This window comes from Pleurodeles waltl, chromosome 6, assembly GCF_031143425.1.
Source record: "Pleurodeles waltl isolate 20211129_DDA chromosome 6, aPleWal1.hap1.20221129, whole genome shotgun sequence".
Taxonomy (NCBI): domain Eukaryota; kingdom Metazoa; phylum Chordata; class Amphibia; order Caudata; family Salamandridae; genus Pleurodeles; species Pleurodeles waltl.
Genome location: NC_090445.1, coordinates 1,559,588,425 through 1,559,615,776, shown reverse-complemented (window position 1 = coordinate 1,559,615,776; position 27,352 = coordinate 1,559,588,425). Strand labels below are relative to the sequence as shown.

The following is a 27,352-nucleotide window of genomic DNA, read 5'->3' as shown; positions in this document are numbered from 1 at the left end:
AGCCATGAAAATATATTGTATGCTGCAGTACTTTCAAGCCTCTTTAAAATGTTCTAGAATTCCAGAGGGGTGCTAAAAAGGATGTCACGTTTTCCTGCTTCCATCTCCAAGACTTGAGTGCTCGTTTCGATTTCGAGAGTAGTTCTTTGATTTTGTTTCAGCTCGTGCTACTGTAGTTATATTTATCCTATTAAAAAATGTAGTACTATGGGATGCACATTATCAGGAAAAAAAAATCAAAGCTCTGGCGAGACGCTACGCTAACGTCTGCCTGACAAAGGTCCTTTCCAACAGTATGTCGCTCACAGGCCGCTGCTGCGACAATCTCCTCTTTAATCAACAGGTGAGCGTCGCTATCTGGATCCTCACATCGAATTTCCCACAGAGAACCACTCGGCAACTTATTTTCCTCGTGCAGCCTGGCGGAGCAATAGATTTCGTCGGGAGCTGTCAGGCAGAATCACCGGCTCAGTGCGGCGTATCCACGTCTTCCGGGGCAGCAGGCGGTTTCTTCCGGTTTAGCCTTGAAAAGGGGGCGGTTTCTATGGATATGTATGGACGTACTTTAGGGGCGGGTTATTTTTCTAACCAATTGGACCATTTTACTAGAAAATGCAGCGGAAAGAAACCTTATTAGTACCGCCTCTCGGCGTATCGTTTAGTCCGAGAAGAGCTTTTCTGTTTTGTCTTTACTTAGTGGAAGGGGACGAAAGAAATGTCTGCGTTTTCGCCAACAAGTAGGCAGTGTCCCTTGATAATAAGGATCGCGTGATACTCCCCCGGTGATGAGACGAGGGCAGGGTGCAAGTGGTGGTGAACGCAGGGCTTCAAGCAGAGGTCGGACGTGGAGAGGTGAGCTTGGATAGAACGCATGTGCCTGATGGACCCCTGTCACTCAGCGGAGCTGGCTGTGCCAGTCGGGGTGATCGGCCGCGGTCCGATGGCCCCTCGGTGATGCACAGGAGACGCATCTCGTTGATGATCCCAGTCCCTGCGAATGATTAATGAGGGTTTAACGTTTCTGATAAGGGCATGGTTTCAGAGTGCTGGGTGGCAGGGCCAGTTTTAGCGCTGGTGGCGCCCGTTGCAGCAATCTTTTTTTGGCGCCCCCACCCCACGACCACTTTGTTGGATTCCCTCATTGTCCCTCGCCAAAAGTGCCCCTCATCTTTCCACAGGCCCTCTCTCACATAACATGTCATTTATTTTAAAGCGCTGGTGAGGGCTGGGTTTACTAATCAACTCTGCTATCTACATAAATATAGTTTTGTTCTTTGCATAAGATATATTAACCCTCTCTCTGTGTTACTTTATGGCAAGTCAAAACTGCCACTTTACAAGACCCAGATCTCTTTCTCTATTAAGAGCATTACTCACAAGAGTTATCTTAACATTTTAATTGCTTCTCGAAGGCTGGACACACAAGGAGCTTTCCACCAGGTGCTTTTAAATCGCAAGTTTCTTAAATTATTGCTAAATACATTGCCCCCCACACCCCTCCCCTAATCCAGATCAGCACCCGGCGTGGCCGCACTGCCCTAAAGCTGGCCCTTCTGGTGGGCGTCGACAGGGGCGATCGCATTTTTTTTCTTGTGTTTTATAGCTACCTTGGTGCCCTTAAGTGGCGAGCTAAGAAGAGAGGAGTGGTGATGAAAGACCGGGATATTTGTGGGTGATGTGTGTTGGGGAAGGGGGTCAATGGAGGACGACCATAAAGTAGCACAGTCTCTGTATTAATGAGCAAAGGGGCAGGGCGTAAGTGTGAGTGGTGCGTTGATCGATAATGCCCTCCTGGTTGGTGAGCGACAGGCCTTGTTTGTGGTAAGTCTAATGGCCATTAACACAATGTGGTGAATTTCAGTTGCTCCTGTTAAATTGGAAAATTTTGCGAGCGCTCCCCTGCTAATTTATGTTTTTTTTTCTTTACTGCAGGTGTCCACGTTCCTCCCTTTTAACGTCTCCAAAGGTAATCATGAATCTTTTTCAGCCCTGCCAAGAAGCACGCATCAGAGGTTAGACTAACGCATTTTAGTACTGGTGCCTGCATCACTTCACTAAAATGCACTAGTCCCAAATAATTGTAAGTCCTCAGGTCCACTTTGTGCAATGAGGCACTGTAATAATTTCCCAGTTTTCGCCTTGCTGTGCTGCTGCCTCCGGTCGCCACTGTAGGTACATTTACTTGGGTGGCTGGGCATGGAGTCGGGTTGCTACGGTCACCATGTTAGCAGTTGCTTGATACTTGTAAATGTTTAGTTTCCCCATACTGGGAAGTTCAGCTTTCTGTTTTTTAATAATAATAAAAAAAGCATTGTGAGCTGGTCAGACCCAGCATCTCCAGGCCACGTAAATGTTTAGTTTCCCCATACTGGGAAGTTCAGCTTTCTGTTTTTTAATAATAATAAAAAAAGCATTGTGAGCTGGTCAGACCCAGCATCTCCAGGCCACATGGAGGATCGTCGTCGCTAAAATAAACTGACAACCGCAAATGGTGGGCACAGCCCTGCGTGGGTCCAGCGCTGCCTTTGATTTTTGCTGGTGCACACCACACTGATTGGACAGGGGTCAGTAGTCAACTGTTTCTGATTTCCCGTTCTGTGCCTGACGAGGCAAGGTGGCACCGGATGCGATTGACCTTGTGTGTGCCCTTGGAGGAGTTGCAGAGTGGATGCAGCTCAAGATATTTTTGCGGCGCCAGCCCTAGCTGTTCAGAGCAGAAAACATGGTGTTCCCAGGGCTGCTACCAGACGTTGTTCGAGCGGTGTTCCTGTAGTGTGACAGCGGGAGTGGTAACCAAGAGTTTGCTGGTAATGAGTAAGATGCAGTATGGATGTCGGCGATATGTGAAGTAGCATTGCTCCTATTGTTCCAGTGACTGCTTCCAGGAAATGAAGTGGCAAGGGTTCTATCGATGTGTAAGGGTTGTTGTGACCATGAGTGGAGCTGTGTGTCTTTTTGTTGGTAATGGAAACTTGGCAGGATGGCTGCCAGTGGTACATGGAGGGATACAGATCCTGTTGGTGTATTAGAGCTGTGATAATTATGATAACTAAAGTGGTAGGAGCTCTTATAGGGATTGACGAAAGCTAGATTAATTGAGGATGATAATTGGGCGAATGGGTATTCTGCCTCAAACTGCAATTGTAGGGATAAAGGGGGCTGGTGTCTGAACATTTGGTTTCTACAGTTTCAAGTTCTATTTGATTTATTTTCAGGCAGTTGAGAAGATGACTACCCTGACCCGCCAAGACCTGAACTTTGGGCAAGGTAAGGCTGCTGACCTTGTGGAATTGAATCTGTTTGTTTGAATTTGGCATTGCTTTTCTCTAACTCATTTTTGTAATTGGCATCTCAAATTTGTTACCAGTCAAGAAGTTGGTTTTAGACTGTGGGCACGCTATTATCCAATCTGTACGATAGTGGCATATAGTTGTAGGTTCGGGAACGGTGTTAACGTCAAGAACTTTGAGGTAGTGTGTCACTGAAGACCAGATTTAAACATCATTGCAAACATACAGTCAGTAAAAAAAGGACAGACTCAAAAAGTGAGTTTGATATCATTAGTTTTAGCAAAGCTATGAAGGTTTATTAAAACTAATACAGAAGGGAAAATTGTTGAGAATCTGTTGCCATGAAGGCACTCGGTAATATAAATAAATGCAATAATGAGCAAAATCAGTAATACAAAGTTCCAAAATACAGTAAATCAATAGAAAATAAGACAGGCTTCTTAGAGGCTCAGCAAAGAGTCTGTCTCACCCCACATTTGAGGGTCTTACATCTCATTTTCGTGTATAGAAAGAAACGTAAAGTGCAGTGTCAGCATCGTACTAGGAAAAGTATCAACATTTAAACAAATCACAGCTCTACTTTATAAATCATTACAGAAACAGACCCTCCTAGCACGAACCCACTACATGAATATCTGTTCGCCCCTTCTGAACTAATGTCATCGAAAGTGGAGGAGAAAATGTGTTACATAAGCAGTAGAAACGTTCATGAGTGTTTAGCGTTTTGCTTGCAAACAGAATGAGCCTTGGCTTTTGCAAATAGGCTCCCTCCATGGCGTCTTCAGGAACAAATAATCATTACTTATTGTTTGGTATTGCACACAACGAAATGTCCACTGTTTATTTTGCAAACACACGGTGAACATTATGAAACAGCAGCAGCTATTTTTTGTAAGATGGGGACGAGGCCTATTTGAGCTCTAGTTAAGCATAGTCCAGACAAAATGCGCATTTCTAAACATCTGTGTTTTCGCTTCAATTGCAAGAATTTTATGTTTATATGAACATATAATTAAAATGTAAATTGACTTCCTCCAACTTATCTATTTTTAACTTGCTCTGTGTGTAACAAGTCTGTAGGGTTCTTACCAGAGAAGAGGAAACAGTGCTGGTCCTATTGTGTTATCTTTCCATACTGAGTGTGTAAAAAAAAAAAAAAAAAAAAAAATAGCAAGTACTGTGTTCTTAGTCATTTAGTCCCTTCTATGATACAAATGACATGCCTAAACCATAGGAACTGCGAAGCGTGCTCCAACTCATCACACGCCTAAGAAGTATGTACTGGCTCCTGTGAGTCATAAGCACCACCCTTTGCCAGGTTCTGTCTTACATGCCAGTCCAACTTTTGTTACTCTGAGTCTCCCTGCATATAGGGAACATTTTATGGCCACAATGAAACTGTTTTGTTAGGGGCTGAGGAGGGAGGAAAAAAGTAGTTACTAAAGTGAGACATTTAAACTTCTTACATTATAGCATCTTGAGTCCCCCCGAAGCGGGGAAAAAGCCAACACATTAAAAATGAATAGCAAGATGAAAGGGTGACTTTCATTTTCCAGTCCAGGAGTTCCTTGTCTAAATACCCAGCACCATGAATTACCGTTAACGGACTGTCGTGATCAGGTAGGACAGTATCTAATCCAGGGACAACACTCCACCAGACTCTTAACCTGACCCTTAACAGGTACAGAAAGTATGCTGGGATTTCCCAGTTGCTGCTCTGCAGAGAATATCGTTGAAGCTGTGCATTTGAAGAACTATGCGGTATGAGAGGACCAAATTAAATGGCAGAGTTGACTAAATTATGTGGTATGAGCAGGCATCCTATGTGGTCTATTGCAGCACATTTTTCTACAGTGTTACTCTGTTATTTACTCATTTTTACCCATATTAACAAAGTTGTAGCAAAGGTTTTACCTCATTCGTACGACTTGAAAACTCAAATACAGCAATAAGCTACTGAATAGAAACAATTCAACCTAGCAATGGGCCTTCCACTGCACAGCAGCACACCACTTTGCTTTTTATTAACTTTTGATCTGTTTGAGCTAGAAACATGTTTTTTTTTTTTTTTTACAATCTACAAATTATACAGCAGATGGTGGATTTTGTGGCTAACACAACAAATCCATAATTATAAGGGGAAAAAGTCAGCGGCTACAGAATCGCATAACTGCAGTGACCCTGACTATAGATAGAGTGCATTAAAAAAAAAAAAAAATTGTATATGAAATAAATCACAGCTTTTATTTCTTATCTGTTCTCAAAATAGCTGTAACCATCTTATTAGCTGTCTTAATTCTTCTTAACATTATCTTCAGAAAGATTTAGCATCTGAGAAGTCAGACTTTCTGGAGCACATAGGTTGTGGTATAGGCCTAAGTGCATGGGTTCTGTTATAGGTGTGCAAGATGAAGAATATGTCCGAGAGCTCCCCATTAACACATTACATTCCATGGCACACATCTGGACCACCATCACTATTCCTGAGATGCATACTTTTCTAAGTGAGGAAAGACTGTCTGAAGGCTCAACGTGGCTATTTTCAGGTAAATGGGCCACTTGTTGTTGTGATCACAATCTGCTCAGCATTGTTAGTAGTCTGATGAGAACACACCCTGTTTGGTTAGCAGATTGAGGAATTCCCTTTTGTTTTGCAGAAGGCCAACGCTGAACTGTGCTGTATAACGTTGTTGGATGAATGTCACCATGTTTGTTGTCATAAAACATTGCTGTAGTGTTGTATCTTTAAATGAGAATCATTAATCTGTGAACTAGATAAAGGTAGATTTCAGGTCTAAAGCCATGCTTTTTGTTTGAGCACCTCAAGATCTACCACCATAGCACATTTGCTGCTTTGTGAGAAGTCTGATGTTTTATCACTTTTGGATCTGGAATGGAGAACAGGACAGCACACCTTGATTCAGACTGTTCAATGCACCACAGTATTAAACCGTTGTTGAGGTTGGCTGGAAAGTGAATTTTACAATATTATGGTTTATTGTTTTTGATTCATGACTTCTCAAGTTCAGTCTGTTCATGGGTACAGCTCAAAAGTCATGAAGTTATGAGGCCCATGAGTCTCTGGAGCCACCATGAAGCTACCACATTTTCTTTCTGAAAATGACTTAATTTGTCTTTTGAGTTTTTGTACATGTTAGAAATGGGGTCTCTAGTTGGCAGTGGTTTGCACCCTGTCCAAGTAGAGACCATCACTCTAGTCAGGGTAAGGGAGCCACACAGCTAAAATAACCCCTGCCCCGCCCCCCTTGTTAGCTTGGCTCAAGCAGTCAGGCTTATCTCGGAAGCAGTGTGTAAAGTATTTTTACCTGCAGACAGTAACACAGTGACAACCCCACTATTTATCTGAATAAAAAAGACCAAAACAACAAAAATCCATCATACATAAGCAGAGATACGAATTTTTAAAGATTAAACTTCAGTAAAGCGTTATTAACACAATAGCTCCAACTGGGGCTGTCTTGACGGAGTCGTTCCCAACAGTCCGACGCCACACCTGAGGGAGTGACGGCCTGTCACGGAGTTGCACGGACCTCAGGTACAGTATCTTTGAAAATGATAAATTAACGATGTTGACTGAGTTTGGGAGGTGAGGTGTTGCTGGAGCCAGTGCGGTGTTGGTTCCTTACTGCTACCGGGTAGGTGAGGTGTTGGTTCCGTACTGCTAGGCAGGGGAGGTGGTGCATCAGTTCCTTACTGTTGCAGAGGAGGTAATGCAGCATCAGTGGCAAGGCGTTGGTTCCTTACGATCCGGGGGGGGGGGTGAATCCAGCAGGTCCAGACACGAGGCAACGACTTCACGGTGTCGCGATCATGCCACAGGTGCTGCGGCGGAGTCAGGTGTCACGGATGTTGGGGACACAACACTCATGACCCAATCTGTGGTGGGACTTCGGAGGTGCTGCAGCGTCGTTGGTCATGGTCGTCACACTCAGTGGGGACCACAACTCTGCTGCATTTGGACAGCAGCACCGGTTCTGAATTTGCTCTCAAGTCGATGTACTGGGTTTCTTCCTGGTTTCACCAGAACTCGCTCCCAAGGGCCCAGGAACTGGATTGGCACCACTTGGCGAGTCACGACTCTCCGCAAGAGCGCTTAGGTGCTGGCAGATGAAGTCTTTGGTGTCCCTGACACTTCTAACAGGAGGCTCAGTCCAAGCCCTTGGGGAACATTTAGGAGCAGTATGTAGAAAGTGCAGTCCTTTCTCTCCCAGGATAGAAGTAGCAAGCAGCAGGGCAGCCCAGCAAAGCAACAGGCATAGAGGCAGTTCCTCCTACAGAATTCAGCTCTTCCTGGCAGAATGTCCTCAGTCCAGAAGTGTCGGTTCCTCCCCCCACTCTAGCCCAGGAAGAGCCACCAGGATACGCAGGGCACACCTCAGCTCCCAGTTGTGTAACTGTCTAGAGTGAATTCACAAACAGCCTGACCCAGGCATGTACTCCAGCAGACAGGCAGATGCACAGATTGCTAAAGCAAGAAAATGCCCACTTTCTAAAAGTGGCATTTTCAAACTTATACTCTAAAAACCAACTTCCGCAAAAGATGTATTTTTAACCTGTGAGTTCAGAGACCCCAAACTCCATATCTCGATCTGCTCCCAATGGGAAATTACACTTAAAAGATATTTCAAGGCAATCCCCATGTTCCCCTATGGGAGAGAGAGAGAGGCCTCACAATCGTAAAACCAAATTTGGCAGTATTTTACTATCCGGACATATAAAACCCACCACTACATTTCCTACCTTTTAAATACACTGCACCCTGCCCATAGGGCTGCCATAAGCCTACCCTAGGGATGACTTACCTGTAATAAAAGGGAAGGGTTGTGCCTGGCAAATGGGCGCTCTTGCCAGGGTGAATTGGCAGTTTAAAACTGTCCAAACATACACTGCAGTGGCAGGTCTGAGACATGTTTACAGGGCTACTCACGTGGGGGGGGCACAATCAGTACTGCAGGCTCATTAGTAACATTTGATTTACAGGCCCTAGCACACATGGTGCACTATACTAGGGACTTAATATTAAATCACATATGCCAGTCATGGGTAAACCAAATACCAATACAGTTTTACACGGGGAGCACTTGCATTTTAGCTCTGTTCAGCAGTGGTAAAGTGCCCAGAGTCCTAAAGCCAACAAAAACAGTTCAGAAAAAATAGGAGGAAGAAAGCAACATGTTTGGGGATAACCCTGCAAAAAGGGCCATTTCCAACAGTACACATTCTATCCGAAGGGAAAGCTTTCTTATTCATGGGTTTATAGTTACTATAACTAAGTTGAAGGTTTTGAGTTGATTTGAAAAGTGGACTTTTGTTGCTGACTTAGTTTATTCTGAGTGTCACCAGTATCTTGAACACTTGGCACATAGAATAAAGTCAAATGCAAGCACAAGGGTGCAAAGCTGCAGGAAGCCATTGTCCATCAATGCCTTAATCTCTTGCAAGTTTTCTCAATTCCCCTTCCACCCTTAAGACTCTGACCAACAGGACGCACTAGGTGTGCTCACCTGCATTGTTCTTTCTAAAGTAATAGTATCCACCTCTTTTTGTAGTGACTGCATTGTTAGTGCATGATGTCATGCATGTGGGTATACAGCCTTGTTTTTTCTTTCACTAGGTGTTATATATATTAGCTTCACTCCACTACATAAAATCTGTGTAGCCCCACGAAATGAAGGTTTTCTACAAGGCAGTGTGTATGGCAAATGGCATTAAACAAATTACAAGATTTAACTTGAGGGATGTATGATTTGGTACAATGCTCCATACTAGAGGTCAGTCAGTGAACTTTGATACCCTGCTTATTAGTGGGTTGTGGGAAAGATGCATTTGGGATCATAATTAATCAGGTGTGATCAACTACACCTAATCTGAGTTTCTGTGGAATAACATGAGGATTTTGGTGTTTGCTGCACAAAATCTGCATGTCCGCATAAATATCGTGCCATTTTTTACTTTTAAATTTCAGCAACCTTAACCTTCTGAAATTAAGCAAAGGGTGAGGACTATTATCAGGTCCTGTGTCTGGGAGAGTGCCAATGCACAATTTTCGAACTTCACAGATTTTGCACTTTAGGAACTTGAAAAGTCCACCCCTTAGGAATGTATATTAAGGCTCCTGCCCCTTGGAAGTGTTGGTGATCGGTTTCCAGAGCCAGGAGTCTGCACCTGGGAGCTATTTGGCACTCATCCACAGACACTAAGCAGCAGGTCATGTTCCCCAGGATATTTCAAGATCTAGGTTCCTAAGATATTTAAAGGGACCTGTTTTATAGTTAATGGTAGAGATCTTGGGTGTGTGTGGCGGGGGGGGGGGGGCAAGGACTGGCAGTATCCTACCAATGTGACAATAGCCGATTTGCCCCAGTTCAAGCGGAGGCCTGATGCCTCTGTATACTTTCAGGATTTGGCTCAACCCAGCGACAGATCTCGGGTCTCTGGATGTATAGCAGACATCCTCCATGCCTCTTTCTCACCGCAGTGCCCACAGCTGTGTTTCCCTACATATCCATTTAGCCAGGGTTTCGATAGTTGGAGCAAGTAGGGGGGCGGGGTAGAAAGAGGGACGCTTTGTCAGGTGGCCGTCTGTATTACAAATGTTTCACACTCATTGGTCTGTAACTAACCAAGACATTTTGAATTTACTAAAATTATATAAAATTATTCTTTTAGCCTTCCATATTCACCCATTGTTCTTTTTTGTGGCATTGACATTTTCCTTCCACCCACTAGAGCACACAGCATGAGTCAGTCCACTTCACCAATTGGCTGACTTCACTGTGAGTTATGACATTTGCTTTTGCACAAGGAGGACTACTGTAACCCGTGCCAGGAATTATTATAGTTACAACATGCACTTTTTAAGAAGAAAGCATATTGTTGCCTTTAGCTAGTGAGGTTTTATTTTATTTATATATATATATATATATATATATATATATATATATATATATATATATATATAATAAAAAAGAAAGATTGTTGAGGGTAATGCAGCTTATCCAAGAATGTTTTGCAAGAGCTGTGACAAACAATAAAGCAAAACAGACTGACATCCAGGGCCTGGGCTGTTGCCCTTAGCAATGCTTGTTATTTCCTGATGCTATTCAATAGTGACTATATAAAATAAGAACATAACTCTGGTAGCAATTCCTTCTTATTTGGGGAAGGTAGTGTGGTAAAGATGGAGGGATGGAGAGCTTTGCTTATCGGGGACATGATTGTGGGTGGTAATGTTTTTTTGTCTCACTGTGAATCATGAGCAGATTGATTGATATATATATATTTTTAACAGTCTTCTTTGTCTTAGAATGTTTTGCAGGTGTTTGTCGTAGCTGTTTTTCATGATTGAAACGATGTGTGTATTAGAGCGGAGTAAGCTTGCCCATATCCTCAAATGCCAATCCTTTGAACTAGTAGTAGTCCTGCTTGAAGCAGTGTATACTAACTGGTACCTATTTTACCTGTAAGTCGATGTCTGTTTTGGTCTTGTCTTATTTGTTCCCTTTTTCAGGCTTACCATTGAAACCCAGTAACAGACCCAAAGACCACACTTGTGGATATAAATATTGGTGTCTACAAGTGCTTTGGACGTTATGTTAATCTTGGAGTCCTCTTCTCTCTCCTTCCTTCTTTTAACAGTTGTTGCTGATATTCTCTGTGAATTCCTGGAGGTAGCTGTCCATCTTATTCTGTATGTTCGAGAAGTTTATCCCATTGGAATTTTTCAGAAAAGAAAGAAGTACAATGTGCCTGTCCAGGTACGGAACGGGTGGTGTTTAGACCAGAGTTGACCCTAACATACGGTGGGAGTGTCTGTCTCCTGAGATTAGTCATGCAGTCATTCCCCATACAGATTCCAAGCAGTGCTTGATGGAGAAAGCTTTCGCCCTTTATTTTGGGAGGCAGTGGCGAGGTTTTGTGTTTTTCATTTATCTTTTGTGTACTTTCACACTACCATGACTTTCTTTCAAGGTTTTTATTTTTCTCCACAGATGTCCTGTCACCCGGAGCTGAACCGCTATATCCAGGACACCCTCCACTGTGTGAAACCCCTGATCGAGAAGGTGCATACCACTGGGGGCCCTAGAAAGTTCTCCATCCGTTTGTTTCAATTCTTAAAGTTGGCCACTTTGGCGCAAGAGAAACAAAACTGTTGTTAAAATCTAGGGAAAAGTTGTGCTCCTCTTACAAGTGCTCGGAGATATATATTTTTTAATTTATGTATATCATATAATTTAAGTGTTGCAAGGTGGCATTAATTTCCCATCGTCATAGAACAGGAGCTTTGGGTTCTGTTCCTATGCTTCTCTCCTTGTCTGCAGTGATTTGTCCACTTATTTCCAAATGTTTTGAAAGAGTCAGTAAAACTGCCAAGTCAAGGACTAGAACACGCTTGTTCTGTGGGCTTGGACAAGCATTATGTTTTTATTCTTCCCTTCACTGGCAGATTTATCAGTGCAGGTCTAATTGTGTTATTCCAGTTTGATTGAGCATCTCTGCATTTCACTCCTTGGCAGCTGTCCAGGGCTAAGCATGGGTGCTCATGTGTCGCATTTCTGATCAGCATTTTCAACCTTCTTGGGTTTGTCTTAGTGGTATTTCCTGTTGAAGAGGAAATGTCTTAGGATCCCATGTTTACATTGCTCATAGACTGATTAGATTGCCCGTCTGATGTTACTAATCCACAAGGCCGTCCCTGGCATTTTCATTAGTCATGTAATTCATTTACCAGGACACCCGGGAGTCTGTGTTTCACAACTCCAGTTGACCTATGCTTTCCTCATGTTGCCTTTAGTCACGCACAAGTTATGGGTTCTAAGATTTCTGATTGACAGAGTGGCCTGGTGTTCAATTTTTCTAGGAGTTGTCATTCCTGAATGGACAGAAAAGGTCTGGGGTTCTCATCCTTCGTATTGCCAGTTGGCCCGGACAGCTCCGACACTACTGCTCACTTTATATTCTTTTGTTGCAGAATGACGTGGAGAAGGTGGCAGTGGTGATCTTGGATAAAGACCACCACCCAGTGGAAAGATTTGTCTTTGAAATCACCCAGCCACCTTTGCTGTCTGTCAGGTTCGTTTTTTTTTTCCTATGGGTCTTCTATGCATGAGTTATGCGGAACTGCCATTTCTTGTCATCGCCCCAGAATTGAATTATGCCTCCTTGCTTAGCTCAGTTTCTTCTGCTCTCCTGTGTCTGCTGGTCTCTTATACCTTTTCTTGTCAGTCTCCAGCTCTGGATCTATACATCTCTAGAGTTGATGCTTCCCTAATGTTCTGAGGCTTCTGCTGCTTAAAATTTCCATTTTGTTGGAGGAGTTGTTTGCTAAGGAAGGTGCACCAAAATAAATTGCCACTGATAATGTAGTGCAGTTAGTTTCAGGTGCTGTCAAATATGGCATCAAGCATAACAAAAGTAGTATTTAACGCCATCAAAGAAAAAGTTTTGGCGACAAGGGTGAACATTTTGCAGGAGGATCTTTCAGATTACCTCTTAGTAACGGCTTGAATGCCTGTTGGAAAGGAATGTTGGTTGTTATATTAAAACATACCCCATGCATCCCCTAAAGGCTTACCTTTCCAAGCACTGGGGGTAGAAGTTGTGTTTCTCCGTTGGTGCTATGATAGATGTCAATGGGTGAATGAAGGAAAATTTGTTATATGGTACAGGAAACAAAAAAGAAAAATACGCATGCCCTTGGCCAAAATGCATTTTTTTTTCTTCCAGAAATGTTATTGACATTAAAGGTATATTAAAACTTCTTCGAACAGCGGCGTATATTCATTTGCAAAAAAGTAAAAAAATAAATAAAAAAAAAAGGCATTGCAAAAACAAATAAAAATATGAAATAGTGAAAATGAAAGCATAGAGAACGGGCTTTCAGCCCTTGCACAGTAGTGGACTACTTCCTAGGCAGTTGTGCATGTGTGCAAGGACAAAGTGTCATCATTCAAGTGGGCTGGCTGACTCATGGCCCCATGCTGTAGATTCTGGTCGTTCTGAGTAAAATGTGTATTAATTAATCAGACCAATGAATGAAGAGGGCTAATCGAAAGCCCTTTTTACACACACACACACACACACACACGCACACACACACACGTATTTTTATTATGAGATATATATTTTTTGCAAAACACAAAGTTGGCTAGCTGTCTGTAGAACAGACCTGAACAATATGGTGGATGCAATGGTCAATAAAAAAACGGGTATTATTTCCTGCTTTGTGTAAGAGTCTTGAATGCACATATGAGAGACTTTATTCTCTCACAAGAGGAAGAATGAAGAAGAAAGATATTGAAGTGCCACAAAAATAATGCGTTCAAGGGCAGAGAACCCTCCAATAATGTTGAGTAAAAAAACTGAATGGCAGTAGCCTCGTGTACCGAGGAGATCTATTCTCCACACAGTAAACAACTGCCACTGCAGTGCATTGGAAGACCGTGAAACCACCTTGCTGCTTCGAAGTGACACTTTCTTCCTTTTTTAGGGTCAGTATCCTATAAGCTGCAGATAGTTAAGTCAGTATCGCTTGTGTGGAAAACGTACGTATTTCTATGCATTATGTTCCTGCAGTAGTTTTCAAAGTTTATAGGCAAATGTGTTGTGTGGAACATCTAGAGTGTGAGGTTTGCTTGCAAAACAGTGGTAGTTCACAAAACATGCCCAGTTTTTGTAGTGTTTAAGCACTATTTGCTGGCTGAGGGAGTTTATGTGCACTTAGAATATGTGGAGAAAATGTGTCCAGCTCCTGATTTAACTTGCATGTGAGTTTTGCAATGTGGAGTGGTGTGCTGTCTTTCTGTAATAAGTTTTCATTTTCTCTGCTGTTTACTCTTTGTAGCTCGGACTCCCTCCTGTCACACGTGGAACAGTTACTGCGAGCATTCATTCTGAAGATTAGTGTGTGCGATGCAATGCTGGACAACAATCCTCCAGGTAACACTGATGCCCCAGATGCACATAACCCATCTTGAAGCCCCAACCCTCCATTAGTGATATCCATTCTGACACACAGCAGTATCATAGTGCCCTCTCCAAAGAGTGCATTGGTCTATCACAAATGCCACAGATGCACAGTGCTTGAGCAGACTCGGAACCTGACGACTATTCATGCAGTCCTGAAAATGTTTAGCTGCTTACAGTAATCAGGTTTAGGTGGATGTGTCCCAAACTATTCCTCAGCATGTGTTCATCGATGTATAATTCTAATCCCCGATGTGGTTAACCAAACACTTTGTGAAAGTGAGCTTCTGGACTGTCCTTTAGATGTCGGCTGTGCAGGGGACATGTGGTTCTTGAGTAGTTAAGTGAAGGCCTTTGTCTTGGCTGTAGGCAAATAAGGTGATCTTAAGACACTTTATTTTGTGTGTGTGGTGGTGCTTGGAGAATGTAGTCCCATAGATTGAAGCAGGCACCAGAAATAAAGCCGTTTTAGTGTTAAAATGATGTGTTTGTATGATGACAGACATCGAATTGTCTTTGATGCATCATTGGGAGTTACTGAATATGGACCTGTGTAATTTGTGGTTATACTGAAGGTAATGCTGGTGTGAATGCCTTTGAGCCTGTATCCTGTATTGTGTTTGTGCAGTAGGCGATGATGTTCCTCTGTAGCATCAGAGTAGCTTGCAGTAGATCACTTCTGCCTCAACAGTTGCATGGGTGTTAGTTTTGTCAGCTGGTTTTCAGACAGGAATAACTCAGTTTGTTACAGTGTAATCTGCAATAGTGTCTACCGTTTTTTTTCTTTTTCTAAGCCCATTATTATTGCAGAATCTATATATATATATATATATATATATATATATATATATATTTTATTGTTTTGCAGAACAACACAGGAAAGAAACATACGTGCATTAATCCCACAGCACACCCACTACCTATTTCAAGATGCTCCGCAAAGCAACCACCACATGCCAAACACATAACATTATAGCAGGTGTTCCAGGTGGCATTCCGGGTGCCGACCACCTAGTCTCTGCAACAAGTCTATCACCGTAACAGTGAGGGCCCATCTCTTGGGCATCATCAAAATCGTCCGTCAAGCCTTCCAGAGCCTCCAAACCATGTCACATTTCTTAGGACAGCCCCAGCTTTTCTTCACCGCAGAGCAAATTCTTAATACCGGGCTTGTTCCTATTTTCTTCTTGTTGAGGATTTGGTGCTTCTGAATCTTAATAGTCCTTTGGAGGCAAAGCCTTTTCATTTGGGGTTTGGCAGTGACCAGTCTCAGTTCATTATTTGCGTTTGTCTGCCCATAAAATAAGCAGGTATCAAGCAATCCATGCAGGGAAAAGAAGTTGTCAAGGTGTGTTCCATTTATAGTGAGGCTCTGCCTAGTACATTGATAAGTTGATGATTATCTGTATTACATTGAACGTGTTCTGCTTGGAGAAACAGGATATCAGACAGTGGTTTTAGTAATTTGTTAAAGAAGGCAGGCAAGTGTTAAGTCCTGAAGGCTTCTCTTTTTATGCTCTCTTTGTTGGGAGTACCATAGTCTTTGCAGACTACTAAAGTGCAGCCTGATAGTTACATCTGGAACAGAACCAGCTGGCAGGTGCCTGTAGTGATTTGAGAATTTTTTGACAGAGTAAATAGTTGGACGGGAGTCTGATGACTTTTTGTTTTCTCTGTTAATTGAGAGGTCACCCATTAACATATTACTTGGCTAAGATGTTTTTTTGTTTAGGAGAGGCTTGAAATGTTTGGTTGTTGATCACATACCTGTACTTCTTTGGAGTAGCATGGGTTAACTGTGATGTTTACCTTATATGAATATACTACTGGTTTTGTTCGTGATAGGAGTTGGAATGTGTCGGAGGCTGGCACTTGAGGCAAGGGCCCACAGCCTCCTAAGTTGGTCAGAAGACAAGCAGGCCCAGAGAAAGCCATAGACTCCCCACCTGTGAAGCAGAGCCTTTCGATGTTCATGGAACAGCAGACCCCACAAGGCAGGCGACGTTGTCTTGCGGTGCCTGTGGTTGCAGGGGAGTGACTCCTTCACTCCAAGTGAGATTCCTTTTTGAGTCCAGGTGCAAACATAGTCTTTGTGACCCTGGAGGATACACAGCCTTGGATGCTGCAGAATTCTTGCTGGATCTAGAGAAAAAATGTTGCAATTGGAGCCTTCCCACCAGAAGCAGACATGTTTTGGTTCCCAAGCAGCAGTTCCAGAAACCAGGCGCAGAAGAAGTATTTCAGAGAGTTCCTTGTTGAGTCTTACTTGACAAATCTGAGGACCCACCCATGGGGGAGCCCCCAAGTAACCCTAAAAGGGGATGGGTCCCACTCTCTGAAGTGACCCACCTATCGGGGGGGGGCAGGTTCATCATCTACCTGGCCTAACTAGTCGGATGCTCCCAGGGGTCTCTGCCCATCTTGTTTTCATGATGGTAGAATCAAGTGGCCTCCTGGCAGAGCTCTGGGCACCTCCCTAGGGGAGGAGCTAGACAGGGGGGTGGTGACTCCCCTGTCCTTTGTGTAGTTTCATGCCAGATTGGGAACCTGGTGATCCTTAACTGGTGCAAACCAGATTATACAAGGAGGGCACCAAATGTGCCCTTCAAAGTAGTCCAGTGGCGCTCAGAGGCCACCCTACCCCAGCCCTTAGACACCTAATACACGGGGGTTAACACCTCTCCCTTTCAGGAAGTCCTTTGTTCTGCCTTTCTGGCCTGAGCCCTGCTCAGCAGCAGGAGGGTAGAACAGTGTCTGGGGTCAGAAGCAGCATGGCCTGGCAGCTAGACCCCCTAAGGCCGCACAAGCAGAACTGAGGGATCCTTTAAGGAACCACCAGAGTACATGGTATAATGCAGCTAACAATGGAATTGGTGTAGTTGCATGATTCCAAAATGTTTGATACCAAACACACCTAGGTTCAGAGTAACCATTATTTAGTTGGACCGCTTGTGTTGACCAGTGTCCACTACATACCTTAAGACGGCTTCCCCCTCACATGCAGAGTCCAGGTATTGGCTCAGGGTCTGTATGGGCACCCTACTCATGCAGGGGTACCCTCACACTTGGAGACATATATGCTGACACTGGGCTGAAGGGCCTACCAGAGGGGTGACTTATAATGTCTAAGTGCAGTGACCACATTCAATGGTGAAAGGGTGCATGCACCATTTCACGCAGGCTGCAATCGCAGGCCTGCATACACAGTTTGCATGGGCTCATATGGGTGGCACAATGTATGCTGCAGCCCATGGGAGACCCCCGGTCTTCCAATGCCCTGGGTACCTAAGTACCAAATACTAGCGACTTACATGGGTGCATCAGTATGTCAATTGTGGGTGTAAAAAGTTTACCAGTGACCAAATTTAAAGGAGAGAGCAAAGTTACTGGAGCCCTGATAAGCAGGATCCCAGTAAACTACATTTTAAACACACTGACATAAAGCAAAAAGGGGGGGTAACTATTCTAGAAAGATGGCACTTTCCTAACAGAATGTGCATTTCATAGTTGTGGGGTTCGAGACTTGATGAAAAAGAGTTGTCATGTGGATTTAAATGTGTTCTTCGTGTTTGCTGATGATACTTTGTTGTAAGGGCAGTGAAATGACAGGCTAGATTCTCTGATAGCCACTAGATGATCAGCCTGTTTCTCTGTCTCCTGCCAGTCCCTCCCTCAACCATAGCCCTAATCTAGACATCCGGTAAAGTGAAATGCTTTAAAAACAAGCATACCACAATGCACATAAATATTTTTAAAAGAACTGAAGTATGTAAATGTGAATATTCTTTTTTTTGATCCCTGGTGAAAGTCTGTCTACGTAAGCTGCCCTACTCCGCATGGAGACTGACACCGGGACAAGACCATGACATTTTATATTCTTAACATGGTTTTCATTCTTTGTTTCTAGGTTGCACTTTCACTTTGTTGGTGCATACACGAGAGGCAGCCACACGCAACATGGAAAAGATTCAGGTCATCAAGGTACAGAGAACTCTTGACATTCCCTTCCACGATTAAATGTGGGGATAATGTCATTCCTCCCTACTTCTCCCCGCACAGGATAGTCTTTATCAGGACACGTATTCTTTACAAGCTTCATAATCAGTCCTTCATCATCCTGTTTTACTTGGGCGATGTTCATATAAACAGTGCAGGCTATTCTCAAAGGGTAACTAACGCTTGTGAGTCATTCACTCCGTATTTTACTCCTAAACCGTTGAGTAACTTTACCAACTGGGCTATTCACAAAATCCCAGTGTAAAGTTACTCAAATAAAGTAAACATCACTTGAACTAATTACTAGTGCATAATAACTTTTTTTTTTTTTTTTTTGGTACTTTCGTTGGGAACCAATTTTTGAATATATATATTTCATTTAAATAGTGCTCTAACATTTTTCTTTATTTCTACATTTAAAATAAATATATCAATTAATATTTAACATTAAATACTTTTTACAAAGTTTTTCCCAGTTTAATAAACTTTTACAACTTTTTCTGTACTTAACCATATAGAGATCTTGGCCTTTGACTGAGGAGCTCTCCTTTTGTTAAAATACAGGCATCTTTTGCCTATCGTAAAGTACATAGAAAAGTTTAAAAAAAAAAAAAAAGTTTTTATTAAACTTGGGAAGTATTTTGTAAAAATATTTTTTATGTTAAATATTAATGTAAATTGTATTTATTTAAAATTTGAAGTCAGACAACAATACTATTCACTAAATTAAAATATAAATTACATTAATGTAAATATATTAAATTAAAAAAAATTAGTTCAAATTTAAAGGTAAATGCCCTCTTAAATTATACAAATTACATTTTTTATCATGCATCAATAATTAAAACATCTGAAATTAATTAAAACCAATTTACTATTTTATATTAAAATGATCTTATGTTAATTTATAAACTCAAAGCAGTTTGTTTAAAATAGTTTATAAATAAATGTTACATTTTTAGATTTTATTATTTTTTTTTATTTCACTAGATTTGTGTTTTTAACTATTTTACATAACTTAATATAATGTTATTACATACAGGATTTTATTTTAAGTCCTTCACCACAATTATTTTCTATTGGAAGGGGTTGCAGGACCAGTAGTTGGCCATGTGTGATGCTGCAATTACTCTTACTCCAGCTCTGAGCTGGACTAGTTTTCTACTGATTTAGCTATTTAGTAAATTTAGAAATGCAATTTGTGAATAGCAAAGGGCATACCTATTAGTAGGTGGGTGCTTTCCCTCCCTAAACCCCACGCTACCGCTTCCTTACTCCTTTCTAAACCCCTCCCATTTAGTGGTAAGTACACCTCTTTTCCAGCCAGGCACTCCCCGGCCTCCCCCACATTTACTATTAAGTAGTAAATTTACATGTGTGAGGGTCTCCCTGTAGAAAAGATAGGAGATGTGGGGGGTGGCGATTTGCACTCATAGGCTTGTGAATACCAATTTGTAGTACTACTAATGTACTAATAAACATACAGAATGCAGTTTGAGAAGAGGCCCCATAGTATTTGGGCAGCACGTAATCAAACTTGACTTTCACATACATCAATCGAGCCCATATGTAATTTTTCCCTAAGATTTTCCTCTACCACCACAAGGGGTCAGAACTATTTTTGATTCAAAATATGCGGTATCTGAATCGCTATCCCTCTAACCCACTTTGGGGTAAGCCTTATCTGCTTGCTCTAGCTACCTTGGGAAAGTCAAGTGTAAAAAGGAAGGAACTTGATTTATTGAATTAGAATGATAGATAACTGTACAACATGAAACCAGAAAATCTGGGATCAATCCTGACTTTCCCACTTGATCAAATTGTGTGATTCTAGTAACTGCCTAATTTCAATTTGCCTCCTTTTTTCATTATGACGTATAAGAGAACCTTGAAATACAAGAGTTTAGGTTATATACTGTACAAAACATTATCTTGTGTTTGTTTTAATAAACTATAATATTGTTCCACGTATAAAAACTACCCAGGCCACCCAAAGGATGCACATAACGAATGTCCTGCCTCTTGGTTTGCTGTTGGCATTGTTTTCCTTGTGGGAGGAGGCATGAATGTTTCTACATTCATTTTTTTAAAACTGTCAGTTTAAAAAAATATATAGTTCTGAACGCACTTTTATAATCAATGTACACTTCTGCATATTAATGACATTCTTTTTTGAAAACTCTTCATCCTATTTTTACACGTTTGTTGCAAGATGTCTTTAAAAAAGGAATGTATTCCTAAAGTTAAGTGGTGCAGGGCACCTTATTTACTTTTATTTTAGTTTGCTTAGCATTGATAAAAGCTTGCCAGTTTTATTTAAAATGATTTAGAATGTTAATGCTCTCTCAAGTAAACAGCCGCCCGTGCAGTTATTCAGCTGGGAGCAGCATGTGACAGTCAGGAGGGCTGCATGCAGCCCACAGGGCCATACTTTGAGTATCACTGACCTAGACTCCTGACCTGTTGGGTAGAAGAGGTAGATCGGTCCAGTTAGTTTCCCTACTCACTAGATCTTTTTACTGCCTCTTCCTGACATCTTGGACTGACCGCTATTACATAGTACTCATGAACCCTTGAGTGCTCTAAAAAAAAATTGTCAGGCTTATTTCAGTGCTAAGTGGTAGTGTAGATTGCATATAGGGATCGCTTATCGGATCAGTCAAACTCGCAGTGCACCAGTTCATTTCAAACACGTGGCAAAAATAATTTTTCAGAGCAGGCAGTGATCCTATGGACCACTGCCTACTCTGAAAAAAACGAAACTAAATGGTTTCGGTATTTGTTTCTTTTTGCAGCTCGTTTTCCTTTAAGGAAAACGGGCTGCAAAAAGAAAAAAAAACTGCTTTATTCAAAAAGCAGTCACGGACATGGTGGTCTGCTGTCTCCAGCAGGCCACCATCCCTGTGAGTGCCTAGACTCGCTATGGGGTCGCAAACTGCAACCCACCTCATAAATATTCATGAGGTGGGTCTTTGCGACCCCATGGCGAGTATTGAGAGTTGCAATTTGCGAGTCGCTATGACTCGCAAATTGCAATTTTTTACTTACCTACATCTGGCCCTAAGTAATTTGCACATGTTCTGCGTATCACCGTTTGGGTCTTGTAAACTTTTGTTCTTGTCCTCTCGGAACACTGTAATTTCTCACTCTGTTATTTTCTACACTATAATCATCTTGTATAGTGATACCACGGAACGTAGCCAGCCCAAAACCTGCACAGGTATGGAAGCATTCTTCTTTCTGCAGGCGCTAAACCATGTGCCTACAAAATGCAGCAAGGCAGTCACCTGCATTGATCTATACCAACACAGAAGTGTATACCTCTGGCCAGAGTGGTCCAGTGCCATGCGTAGCCCATCTTGCCTCCAGGACGAGGCCATCTGGCAATCATACTTGACGGTTATTAGGCACAGTGTATGGCAGCGGTTCTTATCCTTTTCACTGATGTGGGCTGCCCCACTGAATCACCACTGGATTCTGGGGAACCTTGCCTAAAAAAGTTTTTTATGAATTGAACCTCTAACCAACAGAAAAAAATACAGAAACAAGTATATATCAAACAAATACATAAATTATATACTGTTTTGTTCACAAACAGAAAAATGCAAACATCATAATTTTTATAGGAAGGTTGTTTGTTTTAAAAAAAAGTTTTCTTAAAAAAAAAAAAGATTGTATATTCTGGGCTTTGGCATAGTGCTTTCTTTTTTCGTGTGATGCATGTGTTTTGTTGGTGTTGTGTTGTGTGTGTGTGTGTGTTTTTTTTTTTTTTTTGTCAACACATATCACTCCTAAACAAAGTGTATGGTAGATGTGTAATGGGCTTGGAAACGTCAATTACACATCTACCATAAATGAAAGCATGTCTTATTTCAAGGCTTGCTATATCTTTTGATTTCTCCTCCTGCCTGCCCCACACCCAAATGCACTTTTGCGGCTTGATCACTCATATTGCCCTCCAACAACTGTGGTTTGAACGTGCACCCCAATCTGTTCTTGCCTGCATACATTATGCATTGATTCTGGTGGTCGGGGCAGTCTGTAGATGAATTCACTTAACAATTGACTTATTCTCCCTGTTTTAAATGTGTAGTCAAAGCAAACGAATAATTTCCCTTTCTAGGAATGTTTGGCTAGAAGAGACCATTATTCTCACTTCCTAAGTGCACTTGTCAAAACCCTTGCTCTTCTTGTTGTGTGTGTCTGTGGGTTGTTGTCATTCACCCTTGGTGAGGGTTTTGATGGCCCTTGTAATCTTTCTCTTTGGTATATGGAACATGGAGTCTCTTGTTTTCCAGTGCTTACTATTTCTGTTTGCAGGACTTCCCCTGGATCCTTGCTGACGAGCAGGATGTTCATATGCAGGAGCCCAGGCTCATCCCCCTGAAGACCATGACGTCAGACATACTGAAGGTGAGCATCGACCGCCACCTATCGTTCTAGTGCGAAACATAGAACTACTCCACTAGTGTGAAGACTCCACTCCCCTCCCTCTCACCTGGTTGACCAATAGTCCTAACATGGTGGTGAAGGACCTGATGGCACAGGGGCTGATTCTGATCCACTGCTCATGAGTGGTCAATGTTCATGTAGATTCAGTGGCTGGGAGGAAGCTAGATTGGAGGGTGATCCTCTCGTTGAACATTAAAAGTTCAGAATGGATTGTTGCTACTGCTGCATGACCAAGGATCAGGAGGTAGTACGGTTAGCACTGGTCCAGGTTTCTTGAAGGATAGTGGTGAGCATCCACTTTCAGAAGAGATAATGGTGACTAACGGTGCAAGGATCAGGAGGTAGATATGTTCTGTGCATGTCCGCAGTTGTGTGGGATAATGTTTGTGCAGCCCTGGGATAGATCATGGTTGCTGTATAACCAGAGTTGTGGAAAGATCTTGCTCAGTGAAGGCGAAGTAGCTCAGGAGTAGACTTATACAACAATATGGCTATGAATCACAGTGCAAGTCTAGGCTTGGAACAGATTGACACTGGTTTCTCTCTAGGACTTCAAAATAGGTTCCCGATGAGTGGAGCCTTATGGTACAAACCCCCAGTCAGTTTAAACCTTGAGCAGGATGCTTATGTGTTTTATGATTTGTTTCACTGCCTCTGTTACTTAATGGACTTAATTCTGGCACCTACTTAAGCTAGGGACAGTGGTATTTTTCTGGCTTAGCGTACAATTCTCTTATTTTTTTTCTATAATAGATGCAGCTCTACGTGGAGGAACGAGCCCAGAAGACTGTTTAACTTTCACTGTTTCCTGCTGCATCGTTTTACAAATGGTGATTGCCTAGCTGTCTCCTTGAGGCTGCTTGGGTCTCGTATTTTTTTTTTTCCTTGAACCTTGAACACTCTGTGCCACTTGCTGTAACAGTCTGGGTTCGATACCCTGCACAGATGCCTCTTCAGTGAGAGCATTTGCAGCAGCCAGTGCTAGCCTTTACTGGTGCCAGTACAAGGGTGTACAGCTCCCAGTCAGAGGCTCTTCGCCTGTCGATGCAAACCTCTACATCTCCCATTTCCAGGCATAGCTTATAAGCGCTCTTGATCAGTTGCAAATGTTCACCTGGTATATTACTATAATGGGTGGGTGGGACATCTGTTGCGATTAATGGGAACAGTTGTCCGATCTCCTCAGTCAATAATATATCTTCAAGATTTGTGGGTTTTTTTTATAGGAAAAGTTACATCTTAAAGTGCACCCATAGTGCATCTCTTTGAGAACATAATGCACTTATGATTCTTTATTGGAGTGTATGACACCCTGATGAGCATCTATGGTGCATTTCTAGGCAGGGTGCACTAGTTGTGCATTGCTGTACCAGGGGATAGTTCTTTAGAGCTCATTTCTTCTTGTAAGATGTGCACTAATGGCACTTTATTGCGCAGGGGGGTTTTCCCCATGGGTACATCGCTTGTTTATTCCTTGGATTCATCAGAGGGGTAACAGGGATTTTGTCCTTCTTGCATCTGTTTTTTTCCAGTATTAAAAGTATAATGCTGAACAGTGAACTGATTGTTTTTAAGACTTTTGGAAAATAAAGGAATGTGTATTGTGTTTTAAAAAGCATAATTTGCTTCAGTGACAGACTGTGTAAAGTTTACTAACCTTATTAGATCTCCAGTCAGTGCCCATTGACATCACTACTTCTTAGGCTCACTACAGCTTGTCTTGTTGTACCACTATCATAAGTAATGTCCACATTTACGAGCCCTAGGAGCTGAGGGCAGTTAGTGCTGACCTTGTACGCCTTGTGATATAACTGATGATTAACAATAAAAAGAGAAGTCATTTTTAGGGATCTCAGCTCCTAAAGTACTCCTGTATCTAAAGAAGCAAGTGCGAAAAAAGTTTTGAATATTTGAACATTGGAATGTTGGGAGCTCCATTGAAAACATGGAGTGCTCCAGGCTTCTTGTAGCCAGTAGAAGCCTGGAGCTCCAACATTTAAATATGTGCTTTCCCAACTGTTGCTGTGAACAAAGGTATCCCAGAGCCTGAGGGGATTTTCATCCCCTCAGCTCTGTGAGCCCATTGTGTTTTTTTTTTTTGTTTTTTTTTTAATTTTGTTTTTTTAAACATCCTGCCCTCTAGTGGATGAGTGTTCTAATAGCCTTATAGCCCTCCATATCTGGGCTGTACCAACGTTAAAGTCCTGCTCCCTTGTTAAAAGCCCTCGCCTTCGACTCAGTCCTTTAAAGCTAGAGCGGGCTATAAGGCTATATTAGAATATTGGCATTTTTAGAGCTCCATTGAAGACCATGGAGTAGCTCCAGGTTTAATATGGCTGCTATAAGCCCGAAGCTCCAGCATTCCAATGTTTGTCTTCATTTTTCTCCATTCTTTATTTAGAACATTCTACTCCTATTGGGTGAAATGTTCCAACAGCCTTATAGCCTTTCTGCTTTCGGCTGTAGCGGATGTTACAGGCTCTCGTCTTTGTTATAGGCCCTCGCCAGGCCTATAACTCGGGGTCTGGGCTATTTACAACCTCTGTAACCCTCAGCAGTGGGCTTTAGGGCTACATTATAGCTTTATACCCACTTCCAAGGGCTGCACTGGTTCTGAAAGGCCCTATTATAGGCTTCAGCACCAGGCGAGGGCCTGTATTGAGGGAGAGAACCTTTAAATAACCAGTATAGCCGGTGCCAGAAGGGCATTAAGGCTATTAGAACATAAGGCTATTATAATTGTATGAATTAAAAAGGAAGAAACAGAAAGACAAACAATTGAATGTTGAAGCAGAAGACTTATACGAGCCATTATAAACCCTGAGCTACTCCACTATCTTTAGTGCAACTCCCAACATTCCATGAACCATTGTTCAAATGTAATTGAATGCATTTCATAGAAAAGTACCAGTACACCGGGTGAAAAACATCTGGCTGTATACAGATCAATGAGTGCTTTTTATTTAAGCACAGATCATTTATGCTGTTTGAGAACTATGTGTTTAAGACTAGCTACAAAGTTCCCAGCTTTAGGCATACAAAAGAGCATACTGATTGTCATTAAAACTGAGACCTCGACATTATGCTTTGGAAAATTTAATGCATCTCTTCGAAATCTGATTCTTGGCAGGAAAGAGAGTGGAGGGTAAGATAAATCACTCAACATGGGTATGATGTGACCTGTTATTAAATAAATAAATGTTCGGTGGCATGTGTAGCTGCAGATACACATGTTGTGCATAGTCCGCCGTCTGGTGTTGGGTCGGAGTGTTACAAGTTGTTTTTCTTCGAAGAAGTCTTTTCGAGTCACGAGACCGAGGGACTCCTCCTCCTTTGTTCCATTGCGCATGGGCGTCAACTCCATGTTAGATTGTTTTTTTTTTTTCCGCCATCGGGTTCGGACGTGTTCCTTTTCGCTCCGGGTTTCGGGACGGAAAGATAGTCATAACTTCGGAAAACTACGTCGGTATTGTTTCGTTCGGTATCGGGTTAGAATAGAATCGACACCGAATCGTGAAGAGCTCCGGTCGCCCTTCGGGGTAATTTCGATCCCCCGTCGGGGCCTAGTCGGTCCGACCGCGCGTAACATCGACACTGATGGAACAGACCCCGTTCCGATTCTGTCCTAAATGCCACAATAAATATCCATATACAGACCAACATTTGGTCTGTAACTTGTGCCTGTCGCCCGAGCACAAGGAAGAAACGTGTGAGGCCTGTCGTGCGTTTCGGTCCCGAAAAACGCTCCGTGACCGGCGAGCCAGAAGATTGCAGATGGCGTCCATGCCGACAGGACACCGAGAGTTCGAGGGACAAGGAGAAGAAGAGGAAGCCTTCTCCATCCATGAATCGGACTCGGAGGAATTCGACGTCGAAGAAACCGTGAGTAAGACGTCGAAGCAAGCACCACACAAGAAAACATACAAGGCCCAGGGGACGCCACTGCCAACAGGCCATGGCTCAACCCAGAAAGTAGGTGACCGTCCATCGGCACCGAAAAAGGCCGAACTGGTGCCGAGATCGTCCGACTCGGGTCGAGACACAGGCACGCAGCAATCTCGGGACCGAGAAAGTGCTGCCGAAAAAGATCGACGCCGAGACAGCGGAACCGAAGCTGCTCGACAAAGAGACAGCGGCACCGAGGAAGATCGACGCCGAAAAAGAAAAAATTCTCCTCGGAGCCGAAAACAAGCAGAGACACAGTTTCGGTGCCAAAACGACCAGCAACCGAACCAACTGCCAGCTCATATACAGAGGAACAATCACTGTCCTCTCAAATGCGCAAACACAGATTTGAAGAAGAGTTACAGACCACTGATGTAGACCACACACAAAAGCGGATCTTCATACAAAGTGGGACAGGGAAGATCAGCACTCTTCCCCCAATCAGGAGAAAAAGGAGACTCGAGTTCCAAACACAAGAACAAACACCACAAAAAATGGTGAAGAAGGTAACTCCGCCACACTCTCCTCCACCTGTAACTCACACATCACCGGCACAGACTCCGTCACATTCAGCGGCTCATACCACCATGAGCCAAGACGACCAGGACGCTTGGGACTTATACGACGCCCCAGTATCAGACAATAGTCCTGAGTCGTACCCTACCAAGCCCTCACCACCTGAG

At 42.6% G+C, this 27,352-nt stretch overlaps 1 protein-coding gene across 1 annotated transcript; it reads left to right on the top strand.

The window, feature by feature from the left end:
• The first annotated feature begins 641 nt into the window (after positions 1-641).
• On the top strand, positions 642-24,339 carry MAD2L2 (mitotic arrest deficient 2 like 2). Its single transcript, XM_069241247.1, has 10 exons — positions 642-852; positions 1,933-1,966; positions 3,216-3,267; positions 10,950-11,068; positions 11,303-11,374; positions 12,283-12,383; positions 14,155-14,249; positions 18,184-18,257; positions 22,593-22,685; positions 23,478-24,339. The coding sequence occupies exons 3-10, from the start codon at positions 3,228-3,230 to the stop codon at positions 23,517-23,519; spliced, it is 636 nt and encodes a 211-aa protein (XP_069097348.1). The 5' UTR covers positions 642-852; positions 1,933-1,966; positions 3,216-3,227; the 3' UTR covers positions 23,520-24,339.
• The last annotated feature ends 3,013 nt before the right edge of the window (positions 24,340-27,352 follow it).

Bases quoted from the DNA above. Each gene is read 5' to 3' on its own strand.
- MAD2L2 (XM_069241247.1), top strand. From the start codon at position 3,228: ATGACTACCCTGACCCGCCAAGACCTGAACTTTGGGCAAG. The intron at 11,375-12,282 runs GTGCATACCACT...CTTTTGTTGCAG, and splicing joins TGAAACCCCTGATCGAGAAG to AATGACGTGGAGAAGGTGGC. The intron at 12,384-14,154 runs GTTCGTTTTTTT...TACTCTTTGTAG, and splicing joins CCACCTTTGCTGTCTGTCAG to CTCGGACTCCCTCCTGTCAC.